At 32.2% G+C, this 26,323-nt stretch overlaps 2 protein-coding genes and 2 long non-coding RNA genes across 5 annotated transcripts in view; 1 reads left to right on the top strand and 3 right to left on the bottom strand.

Annotated features, from left to right (window-relative positions):
- Positions 1-570: 570 nt before the first annotated feature.
- LOC143051811 (uncharacterized) lies at positions 571-2,486 on the bottom strand. Its single transcript, XR_012970911.1, has 2 exons — positions 2,222-2,486; positions 571-1,878 (listed from the first exon to the last, which is right to left on the bottom strand). It is a non-coding gene; the product is annotated as an uncharacterized LOC143051811 (long non-coding RNA).
- Positions 2,487-7,832: 5,346 nt separating this feature from the next.
- LOC143051809 (uncharacterized) lies at positions 7,833-22,388 on the top strand. The gene is made up of 5 exons (XM_076224763.1): positions 7,833-7,937; positions 10,661-10,735; positions 18,256-18,864; positions 19,596-19,752; positions 21,287-22,388. The coding sequence occupies exons 1-5, from the start codon at positions 7,880-7,882 to the stop codon at positions 21,366-21,368; spliced, it is 981 nt and encodes a 326-aa protein (XP_076080878.1). The 5' UTR covers positions 7,833-7,879; the 3' UTR covers positions 21,369-22,388.
- On the bottom strand, positions 10,473-12,238 carry LOC143051810 (uncharacterized). The gene is made up of 3 exons (XR_012970910.1): positions 11,740-12,238; positions 11,245-11,345; positions 10,473-10,747 (listed from the first exon to the last, which is right to left on the bottom strand). It is a non-coding gene; the product is annotated as an uncharacterized LOC143051810 (long non-coding RNA).
- The window catches only part of LOC143051807 (uncharacterized), a 36,112-nt gene continuing 32,006 nt past the window's right edge, over positions 22,218-26,323 (bottom strand). For both annotated transcript variants that reach the window (XM_076224762.1, XM_076224761.1), the window contains exon 17: positions 22,218-26,127. In XM_076224762.1, the coding sequence (XP_076080877.1) occupies positions 26,012-26,127 (116 nt within the window). In that variant the 3' untranslated portion in view covers positions 22,218-26,011. The remainder of the gene's footprint in view (positions 26,128-26,323) is intronic.

Raw genomic sequence — 26,323 nt, 5'->3', positions numbered from 1 at the left:
GTTTGTTGATGTGGTCCATAAGCGTTTCTCGTCTCTTGTTTTTTTTTTTAATAAAGTTTAGAGCGTTGGTTTTCTCGTTTAAATTGTTTTACATTTGTCATTTCCGGGCCTTTTATAGCTGACTTTGTGGTATAGGCTTTGCTCATTAATGAATGCCGTACGGTGACGTATATAAAGTTGTTAATTTCTGTGTCAATTGTTCGCTTGTGGAGAGCTGTATCATTGGCAATCATACCACATCTTCTTTTTTATAAATAGACTATTACTCTCATATAGTTTATTCAATATCCGCCAAATGATTGCAATACACCAAGAACCGTTTCAACATAATAGAATTATTTAGAATCCAAGCACCGACAGAAAAAAGATTCAAAAACATATACTTAAAACAAAATAAAAATAATATTGAATTTATCTTGAACTGCCTGTTTTTTCACAGGAGCCGCAAAGGAAAGAGCAACCAATATTCTATCGTGTGTCAGCCTCTGTCAGCTCGAGACAACTCTTTTTGTCTTTGTTTAACTGTTTATACGTTATATGATAGTACAAAATAATACCACTTAGACTATAGACAATATAAAAATTTATTAGCACAGATACATTTATATTTAAAGGTTATAGCATGATAAAATACAAACTACAAACACAAACATATACACTTGATTATAAAAAGTTACTTAAACCGGTATTTTTTCGTTTGGAATGATACCGAACTATTGCCATTTGTTGTATTATGAGGGGGTGTGGAATTGCTTTTTTAGAGATGTCTGAATTGACCCTTTATTGTTTGCGGAAATTTGTATTTCTACTAATAGGGACTCCGTAATTATGGACTTATTTTACTTGTATGAAGAGACCCCTTACAATCCCCTTCTGTTATATAAAAAGTTTATTTGTATTTACCACTTAGTATATAGTAAATGTTCATATAGACCAAAAAGTGATTTGTTGATTATATTTATAGTTATAATGAAAAAAAATATGCCAAAATTGAAACCAATGATATATGATAAATCAAGTTTTCCTTATGAACACACAACGGCACCGGTATCAATCCTGACATTTCTGAGATCTAATTGCGCCACTTGTGTATGGGTGGTTTTCAATTTTGTGATGAATTGAACATAAAGAGGGAAAATATTAAAATTCGAATTCTTCTTCTTCAAATGGCATTGTTGGTTGGGTCGGTATAGGTGTCACATAATTTAGTTCTACACCATCGGCAACTGGTCTAAGTATTAATTTTCCAGAATTATTTGGAATGGAAAGTCTTACTCCATTCGGTGACTGAAATTCGAATCCACCGTTTTTTCTTAATGAAATGATGCCATTGTATATTTGCTTTGATTGTGTATTTTTTGTTTGCACTGCGGTGTTTGTTCTTACTGAAGAACTTTGACCAGACAAATGACTTAATTTCGACATAAGGTGAATGGGCGTACCAGTAAATTGGTTATTGTTTGAATTTGTTAAAGCTGTTCGAGGTGGTGGCTTTGTTGACTGGATTGTGTTTCTACTTTGCGTTGGTGGTCGGGTGCTCTTGAATGTTTGCGTGGGTGGTTGGGTATTCCTAAATGTTTGCGTGGGTGATCGGGTATTCCAGAATGTCTGCGTGGGTGGTCGAGCGGTCCTGGTTCTGTGTGCAGGTGGTCGAGTATTCCAAGATGTCTGAAGATGTGAATGTTTATTTCTATTTGTCTCTACATTTTCTTGAATAAAATTGTCTGGTAAACTGACAGTGACTGGATTTGTAACCATCGACTGCTGTCTTGTTATCCCAAGCCTCCTTTTCAGAAGTTCTAAGATGATGGCTTCGTATGTTAAACTGTTCCTTAATACTGTATCCGCCAAATTTTGCCTTCTTGCGTTATTTTGCCTCTGAAATTACAAATTTGATCTTACTAATACGTCGATCTCAAAGATGATATAAAAATGAACAAAAGGAGATTTTGAGTATATGTCAACCGTCCAGCATTGTCAGTTTATTTTCGATTTATGAGTTTGATGCCATTTTCTTTTAAATTTTAATGTTTTAGCTACTATTGTTATTTTAATGCCCCTCGAGTATGCTTTTGACCAATTTGGATTTAGCAACTCATCTATTACCTTATTTTCGTATATATATCATGTCGATTTGTTATGAAACCATAAACCAGATTTAAACACACATAATTAAATTTTATTCATTTTTCTTTAAAGAGATAAATACCAGTAGTCTTACCGTTCTCATCCGGTCAAAATGTCTGCAATATATTCCCCCAATTACAGAAATAATTATCACATAGAACGAAGCACATTTCAAAGTTTTAATCTCCATCTTTTTTTCATTTAAAAGTTTTAACAGACAATTCCATATTTGTGTTGGGGTCAAACAAGGGTGTTGTGTCTACCCTGTTATCTTTCTCGCTACAATGAAGATACGACCAAACACCAACACATGAAACGATCAATCATAAATCTATGAACGAAGGTACGATAAAAACACCGGACAGGTCGGATTAAAAGATGACATTGATTGTTTTATTGATTATGATAAATGATATATTTTACTATTAACCTAATACACATTTTGTATCTCGGTATACACCTGGTGACCATTAGGTGACAATTATAGGTGCAACGTTTATCACCGGTCTTTGTGAGGCAAAAGCTGATTAATTATCATTGTATATAAATAAAAGATGGAAATGTAATATAGCTTAATTAGATTGGACGCAAAGATTGTATGTCCTTAAAAGAGTTGAAAGTTAATTTAATGCAGCAAATACTGTTGCGTATATATCCTTCTGGATCCTTAAACCGCAAATAAAGGTTAAATTTCAGTAGTGCCGTTCAAATGCTTTTGATCCAATAATATGTGCTTAGGTCTACATTGATCTGTTTATGTTCTATTCGAATTTAAGAGAGCAACTCCCTAAAATTTATACTTACCGATTTCAACTGTGTAGTAACCACCTTCAACACGTTAGTGGACGTGTAAACAGTGCATGATGAGATGATTTAAGCTGTTTAAAATGTTCTCCTTGATAATATTTATGAACGTTTCGGCAACAAAGTTTTTCGACAGTTTGTAGGTTTTCATATAGGCACTAATTGCGTTTCTTTAATCATAGGGTAACAGACTTAATATTGTGCTCTAACGAAAGAACTTACTTTAAACAAATCAAATATAAATGGTAATATAAAATGCCCGTTCCTAGATATTTCACCTTTACACAGGAAAATCTACACTTGCTAGAGTTTACGACAAAAGGGACACTTTTTCGTTCCCTATTGTTAATTTTCCTTATCAAGACTGTTATTGGTGTCTCGTTTACACTGTTTTACATTTGTCGTGTCGTTGTCTGTTATAGCTGGGGTTTTCTTATTGTTGAAGGCTGTACGTTGATCTATTGTTGTTAATTTTGTGTCATTTGGTCTCTTGTGAAAAGTTGTCTCCTTGGCAATCATACCACATCTTTTTTTGAAATTTGATAATTTTAGAGTTATTACCAAATTGAATCCTAATATCTTAACTTTGCAATTTTTGTTTATTATTAAGATATATTTACTATAAACTTGATAAACACAATAAAAAAGTATATTGTTTATTGTAAATTGTTTTCACATAAATATGCCATTATTAAGTTTCCGGTGTTGCAAACATTAAAATGTAGAGAGGGACAATGAAAAACTGTCAATCGCTGTCGGAACCGTCATTTGTTATTACTGGACCTGATATAAATCATATACTTGTTTATCTACATATACTTATACTACGTGATGTACTTTATATTCAAGTTCGATATTTGTAAACAAATTATATGTAAGACGGACCAATACACCACTTTATATATACAAGTTCAAGTTCGATATTTGTAAACAAATTATATGTAGGACGTACCAATACACCACCCACAACCCTACCCTGATAAAAAAAAAAACAGCAATTGAACGGAAAACCATAAACGCCACCACCACCACCACCACCACCACCACCATAAAAAGGTGATGCTTGATGCGTTTAACGACAACGAATCACCAACTCAGTGAAAATGATGGTCATAAAAGTATACTAGTAATAAGAATTTCCATTCAAATGAACAAATTTAATTGAGCTTATGGTATAATCACATATAACCTTTTCTTCAAAGAAGAATATGTGTGCTTGATTTATTTTATCTTTGTGTTTTCAGGGGAGGTAACTCGGAAAATGTATGATTTAAAAAGGAAACATGATGTTTATAATATGTCTCTTTTACTGTTTGACAATGGTGATATTGAAGTGTATTTTGAATTATATCTGTTGTTATATGCGGATGACACAGTGATTTTTGCAGAATCTGCAGTTGACTTACAATCAACATTGAATGCAATGTATTTATATTGTGAAAAATGGAATCTCAAAGTGAATACTGAAAAAAACAATGTTGTTATATTTTCTAAAAGTCGACAGGCTGATAATGTTCATTTTATATATAATAATGACTGTTTATCTGTAATTGATGAATTTCAATATTTAGGTATTGTATTTTCTAGAAAAAGGTACTTTTCATGTAAATAAATCTAGACTGGTTCAACAAGCCAGAAAATCAATGTATTACGTGAGGCAAGAAAATTGTATTTACCTATAGATGTATTGTTACAACTTTTTGATGCTATGGTTGGCCCTATATTAATGTGCAGAAGTTTAGGGGTATGAGAAAAATGATGTAATTGAATCATTGCACTTAGAATTTTGTAAATATATAATGAAAGTTAAAAAATGTACACCTAATTGATTGTAAATGGTGAACTAGGTAGAGTACCAATGTCTGTTAATATTACAGCAAGGTTGGTTTTTGGAAACGTATTGTTACTGGCAAAAAAAAAGAAAATTTCTCGTACATTGTATGAAATGCTATATATAAATTTGATTCTGGTAATGTTTACCACTCTAAGTGGTTGAATTGTGTAAAAGATATTATATCTGAAAGTGGTTTTATTAATACCTGGAATAATCAATATATAGATACAAATTGTCATTTGTCTAAAAATGTGAAACAGTATTACCACAATTTGTTTGTAAATGAATGGAAGGCTCGGACATTTAATACGTCAAAATGTTTAAATTATAGAATGTACAAGTCTGAGTTTGGTTTTGAAGATTATTTAACTACATTGCCTTTTGATCTAAGAATTAATTTGTGTAAATATAGTAGTCATAGGTTACCCATTGAATGTGGTAGATTTTATAGCATTGATAGATCAGAAAGAATATGTGATTTATGTAACAGAAATGTGCTAGGAGATGAATTTCATTATATATATGATTGTACTTTCTTTAATGCTGAAAGGCTGAAATTTTTGCCTGCAGTTATTTGTAAAGGTTAATATACTATGAGTTTCTCTAATTTAATGAACAGCAAAGATAAATTTGTTCTTGTTGGCTTAGCCAAGTTCTATAAAATTGTAATGTCAATTTACAAATGATATTTACCTTCCCCTTTATTCATGCATTTGTAAATATGTTTGTTCATGCATTATATCTTATTTGTTATATTGTTGTCATGCCTCATGTGAGGCCTTTAGTGAAATAAAATGTTTCAATGTTTCAATAAACTTTCTGCTTCATGTTATAACATGACAAGAGTGCACACACTGAAATGACTCGCCTTCTTTACTAATCATTGATATTATGTTGATAGTCCTAAATATAAAGCTTTATTACGACTGTCATATAAACTCAACATGTGATTGGGTATTTCATTCTAATATTCCTTCAAATACATAACAAACCTCTTCAACACGTTACCTTTAATAAAATTGAGAATGGAAACAGGGAATGTGTCAAGAAATCTAAACATTGATCAATGAACCATGAAAATGAGGCAACGTTCAGATGAACCATTCCAGGGAGACATGTACAGCTAACAATTCTTCCATAAAACAAATGTAGTTGACCTATTGCTTATAAACTAAGAAAAACAGACCAAAACACAAATACTGAACTCTTAGCAATGAACCGTAAAAATGAGGTCAAGGTCAAATGAAACCTGAACAACTGACATATAGATCATAAAATATTTCCATACACCAAATATAGTTGACCTATTGCATATAGTATTAAAAAAAGACAAAAACTTAAAAACCTAACTTTGACCACTCAACCAATAAAAATGAAGTCAAGGTCATATGACACCTGTCGGCTAGACATGTACACCTTACAATCATTCCATACACCAAATATAGTAGACCTATGGCATATAGTATAAAAAAAAAAACAGACCAAAACACAAAAAAATAACTATAACCCCTGGACCATGAATATGAGGTCAAGGTCAGATTACACCTACCAGTTTGACATGTAAACCTTACAGTCCTTCCGTTCATCGAATATACTAGACCTATTGCTTATAATATCTGAGATATGGACTTGACCACCAAAACTTAACCTTGTTCACTGATTCATGAAACGAAGTCGAGGTCAAGTGAAAACTTTCTGATGGACATAAGGACCTTGCAAGGTACGCACATACCAAATATAGTTATCCTATTACTTATAATAAGAGAGAATCTCAACTTTTTTTCTAGTAGTCACTGAACCATAAAAATGAGGCAAAGGACAATGGACATGTGACTGACAGAAAGTTCGTAACATGAGGCATCTATATAATATAATGAAGTATCCAGGTCTTCCACTTTCTAAAATATAAAGCTTTTAAGAAGTTAGCTAACGCCGCCGACGCCGGATTACTACTCCTATGTCAATCTTTCTGCAACAAAAGTTGCAGGCTCGACAAAAAAACGAACAGTATCTCCTTTTTCTTTTGATATTCTGAAAGAATTTTATATCAGGCAACATTTCATTTCTAATTCAAAAATTCTATTATATAGTTTTACCTCATATTTGCATCAAGATGGTTTTTCTCTCTGTTTCAAAACTAGTCCGTTTGCTCAAGATCATGTTATTCTCTCCATCGACAAAGTTGACCTAAGATGGAATAGGCTATTTTTTCTTTAGGTCTTTCCTGGTCATATAACTCTTTTCATTCGGATATTTCTTGGCTCTAACATATTCGGCTTTGATAGTTCTTAGAGAAAGTAAACCCAGGATAGCGTTTCGAACGCGTGCAATTTATTTGGTAATCATTTGTTTTCATGTTTCTTCGAACTAGAGTGTATTATGATTTTCGATAAACTTTTTGTTTTAATGCACCCCATCCCAAAAGTTAAAGAATTATACTTTTCGGAATTTCCATTCACTTTATTTATCATATGCTAGTTGTCATAATGGTCTATCAAAAGCTCTTAAAAGCCTTAATCAAGGCAGTTGAAATATATATATTTTCAATGTAATGTTTCTATGTAAAATCATATTTATCAAGTACATGAACTAAGATGTCGTTCGGTGCCTGTCTTAATACCGGAACCCTCTGTGGTTGAGTTGTGTGTCATTTCATAATGATTTTATTATTTGGATAATTTGATGTCTAAGTCAGATCGTTGCTTGTTTTTGTTTAATTAATTCAAAAATCTTTTAATAGACTCCGGGCGATATAAAGCCCAAAATATTGTAAGACATCTTTCAGTTGTTTCAATTCTTTATTTACTTTAAACAATACAATTTATCGGTATAATATGCCTAAAAAGTTAAAAAGACAGCTATATATCTTTCGTGTGCAGTTTCATTGTCTGCTACTCTTTATTTTCCTTTCTTTATATATCAGGAACAAACCTTACGCAACATGTTAGATTGAAAACTTATCCAAACGTACCCATTGGAGCCTCCTAGTAAAGTGAAGTAATTACACTTATTAGAATTAATTAATGCCGAAAACGACATGTAAATTTTGCATATTGTTTAACATTGTCTTCTGCATATAAATTAAACAAGAATGACAAAATCACACGGGAAATTATGAAAAATACACTTGTTTACCTGCTACTGGTGTGCACTGTACATTTTGCATACACAAGTAAGTCTCAGAAGTTTTAATTTTAATTTGATTTCAATATTTGTATTCCAGATGAAGATATTAACAATATGTCCAGAGTTTCCGATTTTTTATTTTACAATAATTTCATTTCAATTTAATATTATCAAATATATAAAAAAGTTTTCGTCATTTTGATTTGCAGAAGACTATCACGTGATGCTTTACAGCGATGTTTTATTTTCCAATAAAACGCAACATCGATATCTGCATGCATGACTGCGCTCTCAACGACAATGTTGCAATAATTCGCAGACTTTTAAACAAACGGAAATGAAAAATTTGATTTATCTCGAAACATTCTGTATATATTGAGTTACTTAGTTATTTTCTGAATTTGTTTTTGTTTTTGTTATATGTCACAAACTGTAAAGTTTAATGGCAATAACATATTGAATTGAATTGAATTATGATTTAATTTTAAGAATTGCACGCTACAGTTTCATAATTCTATCTATATACTATAACATATTTTACTCGTTCGGTATAAATTGCTAAACATGTGTGGAATAATTCGTCTTAACATGAGCCCAACAATGTTAGATCTGTAAATTTGCTTTCGTTACAGATCTAACATATATATTATTATATAAAACAAGTGTGGACACAGATTAGTGTGGATAGTATGTTTGGATGTTTGACAGTGTCTTATGACATAAGGGAGTTCTATGTTTTCCTATATGGTGTTATTAACTGTGTTGCACGATGACAACCAACCTGAGCATTAGGAGTATTGTTTATTTAATATTTATTTTTCATGTTCAAGACGAGACAGTAATTACATTAGTTGCCAAATGATTATGATAGAATATGTTCCACATCTTTGATTTTGGAGCAACACATTATAGGTTCATTTTTTCATGTGTTTTTTTTTTTTCTAAATGGGAGATAATATATAGATTTGATATCATGATATAAGAAGCTTGTAATTCAATGGTTGTCGTTTGTTTGTGTGTTTCATATTCACTTTTCGCTTATTTTTTGTACATAAATAAGGCCGTTAGTTTTCTCGTTTGAATTGTTTTACATTGTCATTTCGGGGTCTTTTATAGCTGACAATGGGGTATTGGCTTTGCTCATTGTTGATGGCCATATGGTGACCTGTAGTTGTTAATTTCTGTGTCATTTTGGTCTCTTGTAAAGAATTGTCTCATTGGCAATCAAACCACATCTTTTTAGCTTACCTGGCCCACAGGGCCAAGTAAGCTTTTCCCATCACTTTGCGTCCGTCGTCGTTAACTTTTACAAAAATCTTCTCCTCTGAAACTACTGGGCCAAATTAAATCAAACTTGGCCATAATCATCATTGGGGTAGCTAGTTTAAAAAATGTGTCCGGTGACCCGGCCAACCAACCAAGATGGCCGCCATGGCTAAAAATAGAACATAGCCTGGTAAAATGCAGTTTTTGGCTTATAACTCAAAAACCAAAGCATTTAGAGCAAATCTGACAGGGATAAAATTATTTAACAGGTTAAGATCTATCTGCCCTGAAATTTTCAGATGAATCGGACAACCCGTTGTTGGGTTGCTGCCCCTGAATTGGTAATTTTAAGGAAATTTTGCTGTTTATGGTTATTATCTTGAATATTATTATAGATAGAGATAAACTGTAAACAGCAATAATGTTCAGCAAAGTAAGATTTACAAATAAGTCAACGTGACCGAAATGGTCAGTTGACCCCTTTAGGAGTTATTGCCCTTTATTGTCAATTTTTAACCATTTTCGCAAATCTTAGTTATCTTTTACAAAGAATCTCCTCTGAAACTACTGGGCCAAATTAATCCAAACTTAGCCACAATCATTTTTGGGGTATCTAGTTTAAAAATGTGTCCGGTGACCCGGCCATAAAATCAAGATGGCCGCCACGGCTAAAAATAGAACATAGGGGTAAAATGCAGTTTTTGGCTTATAACTCAAAAACCAAAGCATTCAGAGAAAATCTGACATGGGGTAAAATTGTTTAAAAGGTCAAAATCTATCATCTGCCCTGAAATTTTTAGATGAATCGGACAACCCATTGTTGGGTTGCTGCCCCTGAATTGGTAATTTTAAGGAAATTTTGCTGTTTTGGGTTATTATCTTGAATATTATTATAGATAGAGATAAACTGTAAACAGCATTATGTTCAGCAAAGTAAGATTTACAAATAAGTCAACATGACCGAAATGGTCAATTGCTTCCTGTGTTTAATATTTACATAGACCAAGGTGAGCAACACAGGCTCTTTAGAGCCTCTAGTTTTATATGTATTTGCTTACTATTTGTATAGTTCTATTTATATTATTTTGTGGTGGATCATCAGCATCATTTGTAAATTTTTTTGTTAAAATGTTCCTCAGATTAGAATACATTTATTGTATAAAATGACTGAATTATAGCCAACGATAAATCTTACGGGGCGATGGATAATATAATGATACAGTACACTACAAAATATGATATACATAACCAGTCTAAAAGGGTACAACATCACCAAAAATAACAATAAAATGAACAAATGTTAGATATTTCGGATAACAGATATATCAGTATAATCACGATGTAAAATCAATCATGTCAATCTATTATAATTATAAAACTATCACAATCTTGAAATTTATACAAAATTCTAATTTATATACATATGAAGAATTTCTTTCTTAAAATTCTTGTTATAAGTTTTTCCATCCGAGTGGTTCAATGACACGTGTACCTCTTTTTCAGAATGTCCTGCGCCATACCCAGGAGAACACGGACCTTGTGGACAAACGTGTGGATTGAGTAGTCATTGCAGTTCGGGTTTGTGGACACCTTGAAATAAGATAAACACTTAAAATTATTAGCTTGGTTTATCTTCATGCAAAAAAACAGCTACTAGAATATTTTTCCATTAAGGAAATAGCCAGATTGCTCTCCATGAAGAAAACTAGAAAAAAAAAACTCAAAGAAGGAATATAACAGGGTCGTTTTTTTAAGGGTCGTATAACAACACTCTGTTTAGGGTTCTTCATACTTTATCAATATTCAGGAAATATAATAAATACAGCCCTGAAATAATAATAACAAATATATAATAAAGTTATTAATTATCACAGTTACATATGAAGTAATCACATATTTGCATTAATAATAGCTGACGTCATTTAATAAATACAAAGTTAAAATATCATAGCCATAACGAACGTAAACGTAGTAATAAGTATATGATCTACATTTGAATATAACTATCAATCATTCTATTAACATATATCAAGGTACCATAGTATATCAATAATACGTATATCAATAGAGACCAAGATAAGCCTTACCGATTTATGGAATCAGGCTATAACATCAACAGCATTACATTAGCATTATAACCAATGCTCTACTTCTATCATCAAATATATGTCTGTATGATCAATGGGTCCTACAAACAATGTACAACACAATGAGTATTCAAATACACATTATAGTTCCATATAATCAAAGCATTACAATATTTTTAATAATCAATTACAATAGTAATATAAACTTCGTTATCATATATTAAAATTACTGGCTATGACGTAGTATCAATATAAAGTAATGTGACGTATAAGACTCATGACATAAAGGTCAAAGGTCATTCTCAGAATCATTCAAAAATCTATCTCCCTACTTGCAAACTACGCTTTCATATAGATCATACTCTGAATCAACTCTTTTACACACACTTACATAATATAGGGATATAGGGTTATACCTACCAAATAGGGCTTAAAGCGTTCCATACAATTCATTCATCTCTCATACAACTCAAAGTAAATAAAGTGCATTCTTACCTTATAAAATGAATATACTAAATTCCATATGTCCAAAATACTGCAAATGACTATCAATGAAATATCATTCCGTTCCAAACAATATAGATATAGCACAAACTAGAGTAAATATAAATTCTCCATTTTTCTCAAACAATACCCATTTTTGTACGACTTTGCCCCCCGCAGAGCTATAGAAAAACAGTACATTAACGGGTGTTACACGGACTCTTTTTAGACGATACACGGACTCTTTTTAGTTGTTACACGGACACTTTTTATGAATAGAATCACTCGTGCATGATCAGTGAGTTCATGGGCACTTTAACTTTCAATTAGATTTGAACTTTTTGGTTCACCGACTTATTTCCTGTCTTTTTATTGAACAAAATATTTACGTTATCATCAATATCTTTTTTCAAACATTTCCAGTTAAATACTATTCATATCAGTACACTAAGGGATTAGACACTTAACTTCAAAAGAGGGGGACAAAAATTATTATGGTCAAGCAGATGACAAATTAATGTTTTGCATGATTCCTGATTTTCCTAATACCGTGCTAATTTAAACAAAAACATTTGGGTGATGGCGTTAAAAAGTAAATAGTTAATTTACTGAAAAAAGAACATACCACCCCCTTTATGAAGCAAAATATTCGGTCAATAAATGTTTTCTGCAATATATGGACATGAATAGTATTTTGGACAATGCTGAAAGTAAAGAAATGATGATACTGACGTGTATATTTCAATAAAAATTAGACAGGAAATAAGTAAATAAAAATAAAATCTAATATCAGAAGATATTTGCATTTGCGCCGATCTGCATTTCATTTGCGCCGATTTTTTCTTTCATTTGCGCCGATTTTTTTTTCATTTGCGCCGATTTTTTTGACAGGTAAATAACAGGTAAATTACAGGTGAAATGATATAAGAAGGTGTGGTAAGAGTGCCAATGAGACAACTTTCCATCCCAGTAATGTTATTTTCATTTATCATTAAAGACCTCTTCCGTTAGCCAGCTGTACATATGTTATGAATTGTCAATCATAACATGTATAAAACTGTTGTCTCCTGCTTAAAATCAAGAAAAACCTAAGATAAAAGCACTTTGTTTATACTTAAATGACGAACTAAAAATATATGTGCAGCATTCAAATCCATTGAATCGGAATACATTCAAATCATAAATCTGTTCTTGCCGAGTATGTTTAGGCAACACATCTAATATATTCCTTTCTTATGATTTCGCATCTTCTATATTTGGCGAATTAGTTGACCGTTATGGAATGTGTACTTGCACGTTGTCTAAGAATGTATGACATTTGTCATCAGAAGGAGCGGAGCGTCAGACAATGTCAAACGTGAAGCAGTCATCGATTTCATTTAGGGAAAGGAATGGTAACCTGAAACATTGGGATAGCCATTTACCAATTGCAATGTCACTTGATTTGTCTTTATACTCTGTGCTCAGCCAATATAAAAGTATAAACTTACCTGTAACTTACCTGTAAATCCAATTAGGAAAAAATATAAAATCGGCGCAAATGAAAAAATGAAATCGGCGCAAATGAAAGAATGAAAATTTTCAAAATCGACGCAAATGAAAGAATGAAAATTTTCAAAATCGGCGCAAATGTCATACGCCCGTCCCTATCAACTCACCAATGCACGATTGATCCTATAAACAAAAAGTGTTCATGTAATACACGTCCAAATAAGCAGCAAATCTAGAAGAAAATCATTCAACTTGTGTCATCAATTTTGGGCGGTAAGCTGCGATTGGATCATATATTAACACGTGTTTAATCCCGATCAACACTTGCAGATCTAGAGATGACGAGCATGAATTTAAAAAAAAAAATCAAAGTATATGCCTGAATATATATAATATTAAGACAAAATCCATTTTTTCATAAACATTTCATTCACTAATGAAGTAGGAAATTCATTCTTTTGATACATTTATATTGTTATCGAATTTACATCAATGGCGGATTCAGGTCCAAATACAGGACAAAACAGGGGGGTCGGGGGGGGGGGGGGGGGTCAACTTTATGTCCCCATTTAAATGCATTGATCGTCCAAAAAAGTGTTGTTCCAACCCTTTTTTGGACGATCACCACTGAATACTAAATTCATGTATTTGGCAACAAACGCGCGATTTTTACGATTTTTTTATGAGGGATGGAATGGCACATCCTACATTTTTTCATCAAAAAGTAAAGATCACAGCCTGTTTATTTTTAAATGAATTAGACCTCCCCCTCTCCGCTTTCCGTTTCATTCATAACAAGAGGCTGTCACAACGACAGCAAACCGGATTTATTAATATTTATTTGTGTCCTGGCAATATCACAAGAACCATTACTGATGAATGGTGAAAGTGAAAATCGTCAATATCAAATTCGACCTCCATTTTGTCATCAGTATCAACATCTTAAAATTTGAAAAGCTTAAATTGAATGGTTCATGAGTAAATGCAACAACGTGAATGGAAACGCCATTTCACAATCTTTCAGGAACCATAACTCCTGAACGGTAAAAGTCAAAATCGTCATTATTGAACTTGACCTCTAATTTGCCATCAGTAACAACATATAAAAATTTCAAAAGCTTTGGTTGAATGGTTCATGAGAAAATGCACAGACACGACTGGAAACACCATTTTTCAATCTTTCAAGAACCATAACTCCTGAACGGTAAAAGTCAAAATCGTCATTATTTAACTTGACCTCTATTTTGTCATCAGTAACAACATATTAAAATTTGGGAAGCTTTGGTAAAACAGTTCATGCGTAAATGCACGGACACGACTGGAAACACCATTTTTCAATCTTTCAAGAACCATAACTCCTGAACGGTAAAAGTCAAAATCGTCATTATTGAACTTGACCTCCATTTTGTCATCAGTAACAACATATTAAAATTTGGGAAGCTTAGGTAGAACAGTTCATGCGTAACTGCACGGACACGACTGGAAACTCCATTTTTCAATCTTTCAAGAACCATAACTCCTGAACGGTAAAAGTCAAAATCGCCATTATTGAACTTGACCTCCATTTTGTCATCAGTAACAACATATTAAAATTTGGGAAGCTTAGGTAGAACAGTTCATGGGTAAATGCACGCACACGACTGGAAACTCCATTTTTCAATCTTTCAAGAACCATAACTCCTGAACGGTAAAAGTCAAAATCGCCATTATTGAACTTGACCTTCATTTAGTTGTCAGTAACAACATATTAAAATTTTAAAAGCTTTGGTTGAACGGTTCATGAGTTAATGCACGGACAACATTTGATTCCCGCCCGCCCGCCGTACATCCCCAAATCAAGAACCGACATTTTTGTCACAAAAATCCGGTTAAAAATCAAACGTTATCTTACTTACCACTAAACTATTTCTTTAATATATTACTTTTTTACGAAGTTGCATTTTAAAAAGTTTTAAATGCGTACAACATTTATCTTTTACTTGAAATGGTTCTTTTCTTTTTTTATCAAATTATTAGATTCCTGATTTTTTTTCTTGAAAGGCTATCGCCTCGGACCTTGACCTGACTACTCGTGCAGAAAAACTATCCGGCAACGGTTGTTACCGGCCTGTTTCTTTGTTGCCTTTGTATTTTATCTAATACTTAAATCTGGGGGTATGTCCCAATTAACCAATGAGAACACAGATAATTCTGACCACAGAGAAATTCACCTGCGCTCTCTAACTAATGATATATAAATTGTACAGGTAGAAACAGTTACAACTGTGCGGTCAAGCATAGCTGATTAATACTAAATACTCTAATGATTAAATAATACATAGATAAACTGATCAATAAGTAATAATGATAAACTATACAAAGAAGTGATTAAAATAATAAAATCAATGAAAATCGTCTCTACCACAGGAATATACATGTAGTTAGATTTCTTCATGGATAAAAAAAAATAGCCTGATCTCTCCCAACGAAGAAAAATATATATGTTTTTCAAAAAAGGAATATAGTTAGATTTCTCTCCATATGGAATATAATAGCTAGATAGATATCTCCATTTTAGGAAAATAGCTAATTTTAAAATGTCGTTATGAATTAAAAACAATGAAAATAGTAAAGATGGATGAGAGGGTCGTTAATTAGACTGTAGTTAGATTAATAGTGACTATAAAAGAAAAGAAAACGACAAGAAGACTAACAATAAAACAGAAAACACTTAACAGTACCAAGCAACAGGAATCCATCCAGGATACCTGAGGTGAAAGCAGGTGCTCCGGCCGAAAGGGAAGGCAAATCCTGCTCGCAGAGGCTAACACCACCCATCGTGTTGCTAATTTAAGAGCGTCACTGATGAGTCTTATGTAGACGAAACGCGCGTCTGACGTACTAAATTATAATCCTGGTACCTTTGATAACTATTTCCACTTTTCGTGGAAAGACCTTTTGTTTTTCTTCTGATTATTTTTTTTTCTTCTTCTGCCGTCTGAGATGCTTTTTTGTCTTACAACATATCGAATGGATTTTTTGGTAAATGATGTTGTACAGTAATGGGGGTTTCAAAACTCACCCTGTGTGACCGAACACTTATTCTTATAGGAGTTATCTCCCAGTGTCCCTTTTTTCTTGTTATCGCTATATCTCTAAAACCGTAAAAGATTTTAGCAAACTGTTTTCACCAAATTGTTCGTCTACTCTTGAGAATGATTTAGTTTATTTTGAATTGAGTGATCGGAAGAATCTTATGGGAGTTATTTCCCTTTGAAAATTTAAGATATGCGATTTGTTGGATAAATTCATACGTTATAAGTCGTAGAGGCCTACAGTCTTTTGATATGAAATCCTTGGTCCATTTGAAGGAAATTGAGGTCAAGGTCAAAGGTCAAGGTCATGTTCTAAATTTTGAATTTTGCTTGTTATCGTTATTCCACAGAAACTGTGACAGTAAATGATATGATGTGTTTGCCAAATAACTGTTTACAATAAGGCGCAACTTCAACCTATTTCAGTCAAAGTGTTTTGGTGAACCCTTAAAGGAGTTTTCTCCCCTTATGTATTTCAAATCAGTATTTCTCCACAACCATACAAGTGATTGACCTCCGGTCTTCCGTTTTGAGTTCACTGACCTTATGACCTTGAAATTGGGATCAAGGTCGAAGGTCGAAGGTCATGTTATAAATTTTGAATTTTGCTGGTTATCGTTATTAAAAGAAACTATTACAGTTAATGATATGATTTGTTTGCCAAATTACTGTTTACAAAAAGGCGCAACTTCAACCTATTTCAGTCGAAGTGTTTTGGATAACCCTTATAGGAGTTTTCTCCCCTTATGTATTTGAAATCAGTATTTCTCCACAATCATACAAATGATTGACCTGTGGTCTTTTGATTTGTGAACATTGACCTATGTCCTTGAAATTGAGGTCAAGGTCAAAGGTCAATTTGACGTTCTAGATTTTGACCTTTGCTAAAAATTATTTTCTGTTCATACTAAAACAATTAAGTCTTCTGCATATACCTATTAATCCATTTTTTTTTTTTATATCAATTCGAAGAACCAAATAACATCAACAAGGAGTGACATTTTCTAACATCGTTTTTTAAATTTCATTCTTATTATCGAGGTGGAAAGACCTTCAATTGTTCTCTGAAGAATTGGTTTTTAATCTGTATCTGTATCTGTTCTGGTACGTCGTAGTTACCAATTCTGGCCTTTTTACAACGGGGGTGAAGGCGCCGTTGATTTACTGACGTTTCGTGAGAGCAGATTTAAAGCTCTCCATAATTGTTGCGCGCACAATACTAGTGTCTTCTGGGTGATTCCAGTTAATAAGTGGACACGAAGAATGAATTTGAATGTTGCTGGTGGGAATTTCAAAGCACCGTCCTGTATTATTTTTCACTCATGGCAATATAAACTTCAGCGAAAATTTGTTATACCTTCTAATAATTCTACGCAGTTCTGTGTGCCTTATATGCATGCACAAATTCTTTCCTGTTTTCTTACATACCTTTTATACATAATGCATTAAGCGCGATTTTATACAACCAAACATTAAAGCTGTTGATAACTCAAATTGATTCACAAAGCAAATACTTTTATATACTTTAGTAGTCTTAGCAATACTCAAGTCGTATAACTTATATTGTCGAAGGCATTGTTTCTTATTTTTCATTTGATTTTGACATTCTTTTTACTTATGTTGCTATCCCTTTTTTTTCACAATGTGCACCGATGTTAATACTTGTATCTTGTTGTTCATGTTTTTGTAGGATATATTATTAACTCACTAATTATGGTCTTGAGGAAACGATGATAGTCCGTCGGAAGGGGACGATAAAAGGCTGATCCATGTTAAGAGAAAGCCACATCACTTTTGCAAGTTAAAGACAATCTTGTAGATTTTGAAAAAGAGCAGGCTAATACCGCTACAAGGCAGCACTCGCGCCTGCAAAGTGAAAAGGGATTAATATACGTTGCAATAACTTGTTTCCCAATCCACTATAAATAAATATATTTAAACTAAACTCACTCATATTTTGCAGGGTTATGGTGCTGTACTACCCCCTGTGGTGGGACGGTGTGTAAAATACCAGATATACCAAGGCAGCCGATATTACATCACCATGAACCACCAGCTATACCAAAGCCGACACCAGTCCACCATTATCAGCCGCCAGTTCACCACCATCAACCACAAGCTCACACACCAGCTATACCAAAGCCGACTGCAACCCACCACCACCAGCATCCAGTTCATGTACCAGATATACAAACGCAGACGAGACTTCAACACCATCAGCCACCAGCTCACACACCCAATATACCAACGCAGACGACACTACATCAGCAACAACCTCTAGCTCACAATACAATTCCTCATATCCCACCTATACCAACACGTCAAGAAGCTCAACAACAACTATCCTTATATCAAGAATTGTTTCCAGAACTTCAACCCGGTTTTCAACAGCAAGTGCCATTATTTATAGAACCAAACCAACCAAACGTCCAAGCAGATTTCAGCCACCAAACTAATATATATCAAGATCAAGTAGTAAATATAAAATCAGACGCGTTTCCAGATCACGCCCATGAACAGCATTTCCTGGACAGCCACACACAGCCTCCATTATTCCTAGAACCACAACAAGGTACCGTATTTTCAGTGTCCTACCAAGGGTTTATTGTGAAATGATAGTCACTCTTTTTGTAGCTTTGGGAAATTTAGAGCTTAACATACACTTTAGAACATTTAGAGCTTATTATGCACTACAGACCATTTAGAGCTTAACATACACTGCGGAACATTTAGAGCTTAACATACACTGCAGAACATTTAGAGCTTAACATACACTACAGAATATTTAGAGCTTAACATACACTACAGAACATTTATAGATTAACATACACTGCAGAACATTTAGAGCTTAACATACACTGCAGAACATTTAGAGCGTAACATACACTGCAGAACATACACTACAGAATATTTAGAGCTTAACATACACTACAGAACATTTAGAGCTTAACATACACTGCAGAACATTTAGAGCTTAACATACACTACAGAACATTTAGAGCTTAACATACACTACAGAACATTTAGAAATACCATTTAAGATATATAAAATAAAGTCATTGGAAATAATCTTTCAATCAGTATGACTAAAGACAGCCCATCTATTATGACTAAATTATGACTGAATAGAAAAAATGAAACGTTTTATAAGTGTTTTATAAAACCATGAGAAATCAAGATAGAACACGTGTCCATCATTTACAAACAAGAGGCATCCATTCAATCTTCAAGAGGAAACACCTGAAGGATTTAACAACTTCAATGGTATTTTAAAACCAGATGTATTTTTTCTTCCTCTTTCAGGTATTCCACAATACAACAATTTCCAAACCCCTCCTCCAAGTAACCATGGTAACACTAGAGTAGAGGAAACATGTCCACCAGATCAACCAAGAGTTCAATGCTGGCATGATCCATGCAACGGTAGAACGTGCACAAACTTTCCTGTAGCAGTTTGTGAGTAAGTGGTCATACACGATTATGTTTAAGGAAGTTTGACGTATTTTTACACCTATACAATATCTTTGCTGATGTGATATTTTGAGAATCTAAAGCCTCATTCACACCTTAACAGATAGCTCGAACGGGTTACTTTTTTTCAATCCATTCATGTCTGTTAGACGTCCGTTCTATCCCTGAGACGTCCGTTCATATACGTTACATGTCCGATAAGCAAACGTTTTATCCGTCGACGTCCGTTCTGTCCAGTGGAAAATTATGAGCATGTTCAAAACTTTAAACGGACGTCCAACGAATGAAATGTCCGCTGAACATCCCATAGGCATCCGTTTTGTATGGTACTCTTCCATTTCGTTTCTGTTTTGTATCCGTTACGTGTCCGTTATACATCCGTTGGAGGTCTGATAGATAAATTCACCAACAGACTTCTAACGGATAAAACAGATGTTGAATGAATGTGAAACAGACTTCTACCAGACGTTTAACGGATGAAACGGATGATGAACGGATCTTCAGAAATGCCAATTAGATTTCGTAACGTTCATGAATTCATATTATTCATAATCGATCTTAGAGTAAGGGCACGTCTTCACAATCAAGCAGCTCCTATTCAGGCCAGACACGGTCCTTTGGCAGCATTTTGAAGAACAAACCAAAACCAGTTATTTTGAATATTTATGCATTTTATATATTTATATCGCCTTTAATTTTTTTGTATATCCTGTTCATCCATTTTATCCGGTACGCTTCTGTTCGGTGTCCGTTTTATGCGGTACTTATCCGTTGGATGTACGTTTGACATCCGTTCTGTCTGGTATGTTTCCGTTTCTTGTATGTTGCATGTCCTTTTTATTTGGTTAGTACATCAATGGACTTCCAACTGATAACAATTTTGTCAATCGACAACTTTTATTTGCATCCTTAGGTGTCCATTCGTCTTATCCGGTAAGGTGTGACTGAGGCTTTAAGGATTGTTGTTAATTTTTCAGTTTATATCCCGAAATAAAAAAATGCCATGCATTGGTTGAAGATTTTATCTTGACATTTTGCAGACAGCTAGAAAAAAAAGCCTTGAATCATAACCTCAGAGGTGACTGTATATTAGAAGCCATACCTTAATGTATCTATACATCAGACCTCAACTATCATAAAAGAAAATATTTAAATGTTTTAATTTTACTGTTTCAAAAAGGGAAAATTCAATTCTTGTATGGAGCTATTTTCAATTTTATTGTGGGATATTTTAGAATTGTTTCAAGGATACAAAATACAGTATATTCAGTAATTGTTGTGTTTATTTTTTATTGAGATAATGAAATGATGGGCACAGATGAGAGATTTATTCTTGCAATTTCAGGAAATTTTCCATACAATTAAATGCTATCAAAATTACAAATGCGACTTTTCTTTTTTGTGATACTAATCTTGCTGCACTTTTTTTTATTTTTTAAACATAGAATGCAGATCATTATTGGTATCAGAAATAGAATAGTTATAATTATATTCAATAGTAAAGGTTTTTATTTTCACTTCAGGGTCAATCATTGTGGAGATTGCAGTGCAAAGTTTACAATGGCTACCGTAGATGTCACCAGAGGCTGTGAAGTTCGCTTATAAATGTGTTTTTTAAAGATAATATTTCATAATTTTATAATGACTCAATATTTTCTTGTTGAATATTATATTTAAAAACTATTTTCCTAAGTTTTTGAAAATAAAAAAAAATATGAGCAAATGGGAGACAACTCCAGATAATTTGTACCAAAAAAATGAATTCTAGGGATATACAGATATTGCCCGATTTGATCAATATGTCCAAGTTTTCATGTCAGTGGGCTAGTGTAAAATAAGGAGATGTACTTGATATACATCAATGAAACAACTGCTCAAACATATAGCATATTTTCTCTAGATTGTAAGTGGACTTCAATTTTGAAATGACATGAAAAAATATCATATTTGTTATTTCATATTGTCATAATCAATGTATAATAAACACAGATATTTTTTATAAGTTCTCCTTTATTTGGCTAAAATAACATATACACTAAAAATCCATGTATAAATTGTATAATAAGCACCAACTATAATTATGCTGAAGAAAGACTAGAGATTCTGATTTTGCATAAAAGACAAAGGGCAGATAAAAATATGTCCATTTAATTATCTCCCCTTTTGTAAATTAAAAATATGTGTGAAATTCATTTCCTTTTCAAAAATATAAACCATACAAGGTTATAACTAAAAACATTTTACCTAACTTTATACAAAACTGAGATCACAATTCAAGAATTGCTTTTTGTGACATTACTGTGAGAAGTATTTTTCACCAATTGTTATAACTATGTAATATATAAAGGAACATCAATTTTGTTTTTATATATTTGAAAAATTACAATGGATGAAAGTACAAAAGTCTTCATTTTTAGTTTTGGAAAGAATGTAATTCAGGTTATAAACTAAAAACTAAAAATTAAACTTTAATGTATCTGTGAGCACTTTTGCTGTGATATTGGCTACAAACTGAAATAAATCAACTGTGGTCAAATTTTAAGACTGATTTATAAGTTAAACTACAACTGCCAGATTTTTGCTGTTTATTAGATATATTATCAAATAAAAACGAGGCAATAATTACTTTGAGTTGATCTTGTTATTCACAAACATAAAGCAGATGGACTCACAATGAGATAAAACATAAGGAAGTATACATAAAGCTGATGAATGAAAACCAATACAATTTATGTAAAAAAAAAGAGAAATTTTAATAAACAATTGCAGATGCTATCATGGAGACAAGAATCTATATGGGTTATATATTTAAAAGTTCCATTTTTAAAATAAATATTTCACTATTTCACATTTTTTTTATAATCTATATTATTTGAGGATTCATGAGTGAGAACTTTCTATCAACATAGTGCTCTCCTGTTCAGATTTTTCTGATTAACTTGCACATTCATTCAAATTTCTTGAGAACCCCACGAATAATGATGAAGCTGGCAATATTATGATGGTTAGATGGACTGACAAACGTGTTATACTAAGTAGTGCGAGTCTTAATTAAGTAGCACACACAAAAATACACTGTGCAGACAATATAACAAGATATTCAAAAATATTCAAATTATTATAACAATCACAACCTGACAACAAATGTTAACAAAATATACATCAAAAGAGCTATATAGTATAATTTCAAAAAGTGTATACAAATTTGTGTAAAAATACATATGTCAATAACAATGAAAATTTAATGTAAATAAGAAATGAATATTTACATAATTATCTCCATAAGTTACCAATTAATATTATTAAATTAATCAGGCCTCTACAATAACTTTTTTTTCAACTTGTCCTGTAGGACAAGTGCATACCAAAATTTACTAGTCCGAATGAAATTGCTACTTGTCCAAAAAATTTCTATTAAAAATAACCTTTTTACATTCTTAGTTGATTAAAGGAGCAAAACGAATTTAAATGATATATAACAGAATTTTAATTTCTTTTGAAATATTTTTTCAAAAATATTATGAGTCCAGTACAACTGCGAAACTAGTCATGTCACAGGAATTAGGTTCTAGTTTTCATCAATGCCAGTCTCATCAGACTAAACATGAGGCACCATCTGATAGGCAAATGTATACTCATAGGGTTTGTATCCTGTTTTTTTTTAAGTTGAAAAAAGCTTATTCAAATGCAATCAATAAAAAGAAGATAAGCCATCATAAGGTCTGATTGCCAATGAAACAACTCTCTGCAAGAGACCAAATGACACAGAAATTAACAACTACAGGTCACCATATTGCAAGTATTGTTTTTTTCTACTTATGATCAATTATGATTTTATGAATTTTATGGTAAATAAAAAAAATTACCAGTATTGTATTTATTATAAGGATCAGGATAAGGTAGCAAAATGAAGTACTGTTTTGTCTTGGTCCCGAAATGTCTCCTGCCTTGTCAAACTGTCTATCAATCATGTCTAATAAATATCATATGTCTCCTACGGGCCAAACTGTCTATTAAACTTGAAGCTGAATCTTTCGAGGTGACGAACTGTCCTGTAAAGTTACCTTATTTACAAAGCGCATCATTGATTCGGATCAGTAAGACTGATTTCCGAGAATAGTATACCTTTTACCTGTTAAAAAGTACCTGACAAAGAACCAGTTAAAAATTATCGATTGCAAGTAAACATGTTGAAGAAAAAGACTTTGTATTTGAATAAACAGATTACAGAAACATGTCAAATTAATATTTGTTTTCTTGCTTTTTGTTTATAATTACTTTGTTCATCAAAGTTGAATTAAATTTATTTTCTGCAGAATAATAATGTACTTGTCCCAACGGACAAGCTTGATACAGCTTTTACTTGTACGACCTTTTTTCCCTCTGGTACCGGACAATCAGACAAGCATTATTGTCGAGGCCTGTTAATAGAAATTTGGCTTTAAGATAATTTTAGAAAATAAAAGTTTTTTATGATTCAATGAATATTCAATATTTTAATCACATCTCACCTTATCTTATGCATACAATTACACAATAATATTATAGAAGATACATTTTGTATACACAAGCCCATCTGTACAGATTTATGAGAGATGTCTTTTTGAATTACCCTTAAACTACATAAGTAAACAGTAAATAATATGGAGATCACTAGAAAAATATTTCTACAGAGTTAAGCAAATACTGTGGATTTATTTATTTTTGTTGGTACCAATTTTCGTCGATTGGAAATTTCATTTTGGGTTTTTTCCAAGGACTACATATATTCATAAAGCAAATTTGTAATTTGTTGTATATTTCAATTCTCTGTTTCCTATTAAGAATTTCCCACAAAAGAAACAAAAAATTGGTATTCAACATATAATAATGAAACCACAGTAATTAGTTTAAAATTACATCAACTGTACAAAGTGTAAAAAAAATACAAACAAATTAGAGGGTCTGGATGGGGTGTACAGATTACAATATAATAGACAAAAAAAGCAGAAAAAAAAAATGGGCACACAAAAAAAAAAAATAGAGACAAAGAATAAAAAATAATGGGCCAAAAAGATCAAGCAAGAGGAAAAGATCTAACAAATTAAAGACTAACAAATTGAGGGATCCCCAAACAGACCCTTAATAACTATTTATTGGAATGCATTACAGAAAATAAGATTAATACATCAACAAATAAGATTCAAGCAAGAAAAAACTAAACCACAATGCAAGTTATGTTTCTTTGTGAAATATCACATCAATTATGAATAATGACAAATATGTAAATTGCATACAGTTCTAAAATTCTGATTGGTGGCTGAAATGAACTATTATTGGGCATGTGAACATTCACCAGCCCTTGTGTGGTCATGAACATTTCCAGCGCAATTATTGCACTCAGACTCAGAAATCAACCACTTAAAAAAACTTATTTGTATTTCGAGCACAAATTTATTTTCAATCTTTTTTTACAAAATATTTGATTAAATTAATTAGATACACATTTTTGTACATTGATCAATATGTAAGTAACACATCAATAAAAGTTTTAAAAAAATCAGCACAACATTCAATTCTTAATAAAGATTACATTTGCATATTAAAATGTTGCATAAAGCCACACATTTAAAACAGGAATGTATGAGTGTCATGTTAAATGATTAATATGAAAGTGGTTTAATGAAGTGATAACAAATTATTCATGACGATACAGTAGCAAATAACCTCAATAGGTGTATTATTTAAACTTAATTAAGTTTGTGTAAATCTAATGTAAAAATAACCCCTAACGTGAGAAAAAAATTCTCGCAAAAAATAACTTTTGTTTAAAAAATGCCAAATTGAGAAGTAAAAAATATCTATGTATGCAAATATCATTAATAATTGAAATCGACTTTATGCAAGTGCATATATACATGTACATGTATTAGATCTTTAGTGCTTTTGGAACATTCAAATACAATATAAAATCATTTTGTAAGTTTCTTATAACAACTCATTCTTTGTTTAAATTACAGACTTTTCATAGAAATTATTTCTACTGGAAATAGGTTAACAGATGTATTATTATACATTTCCATAAGGTCAATTTCTACTCGAAATAGGTTAACAGATGTATTATAAATTTCCATAAGTTTAATTTCTATCCAATAAGGATCAATAAATGCTGTTTTTCATAATTGTAAAAACAAAGTTAAAATTCACATATAAAATTTAAAAAAACTCTTCAGTTTTCTTGACTGCAAATTCTTCCAAACTTTACAAAGTTATTGTAATTCATATGGAACAGAGGTGTCTCTTCTCTTCTGGACTAAATACAGGCCTGCCAATCCACATAAACTACCTGTTACAAACATACCAATACCTAGGCCAGCCATGGAACCTGTCAATAAATACATATAAAAATAAGAAGAATAGACACAAAATCATTATATGGATATAGGAAGATGTGGTATGAGTGCCAATGAGACATCTCCATCCAAGTCAAAAGACCATTATAGGTCAAAGTATGGTCTTCAACACGGAGCCTTGGGTCACACCAAACAGCAAGCCATATAGGGCTTCAAAATTACTAGTGT

The sequence above is a fragment of the Mytilus galloprovincialis genome, chromosome 11 (genome assembly GCF_965363235.1).
Source record: "Mytilus galloprovincialis chromosome 11, xbMytGall1.hap1.1, whole genome shotgun sequence".
Classification (NCBI taxonomy): Eukaryota; Metazoa; Mollusca; class Bivalvia; order Mytilida; family Mytilidae; genus Mytilus; species Mytilus galloprovincialis.
Note: the sequence above shows the minus strand (reverse complement) of the source record. Positions and strands in the feature narration are given on the sequence as shown.

Excerpts from the sequence above, each read along its gene's own strand:
- LOC143051809 (XM_076224763.1), top strand. The coding sequence starts at position 7,880 with ATGAAAAATACACTTGTTTACCTGCTACTGGTGTGCACTGTACATTTT. Across the intron at positions 10,736-18,255 it reads GAGTAGTCATTGCAGTTCGG|GGTTATGGTGCTGTACTACC; the intron begins GTTTGTGGACAC and ends CATATTTTGCAG. Across the intron at positions 18,865-19,595 it reads ATTCCTAGAACCACAACAAG|GTATTCCACAATACAACAAT; the intron begins GTACCGTATTTT and ends TTCCTCTTTCAG.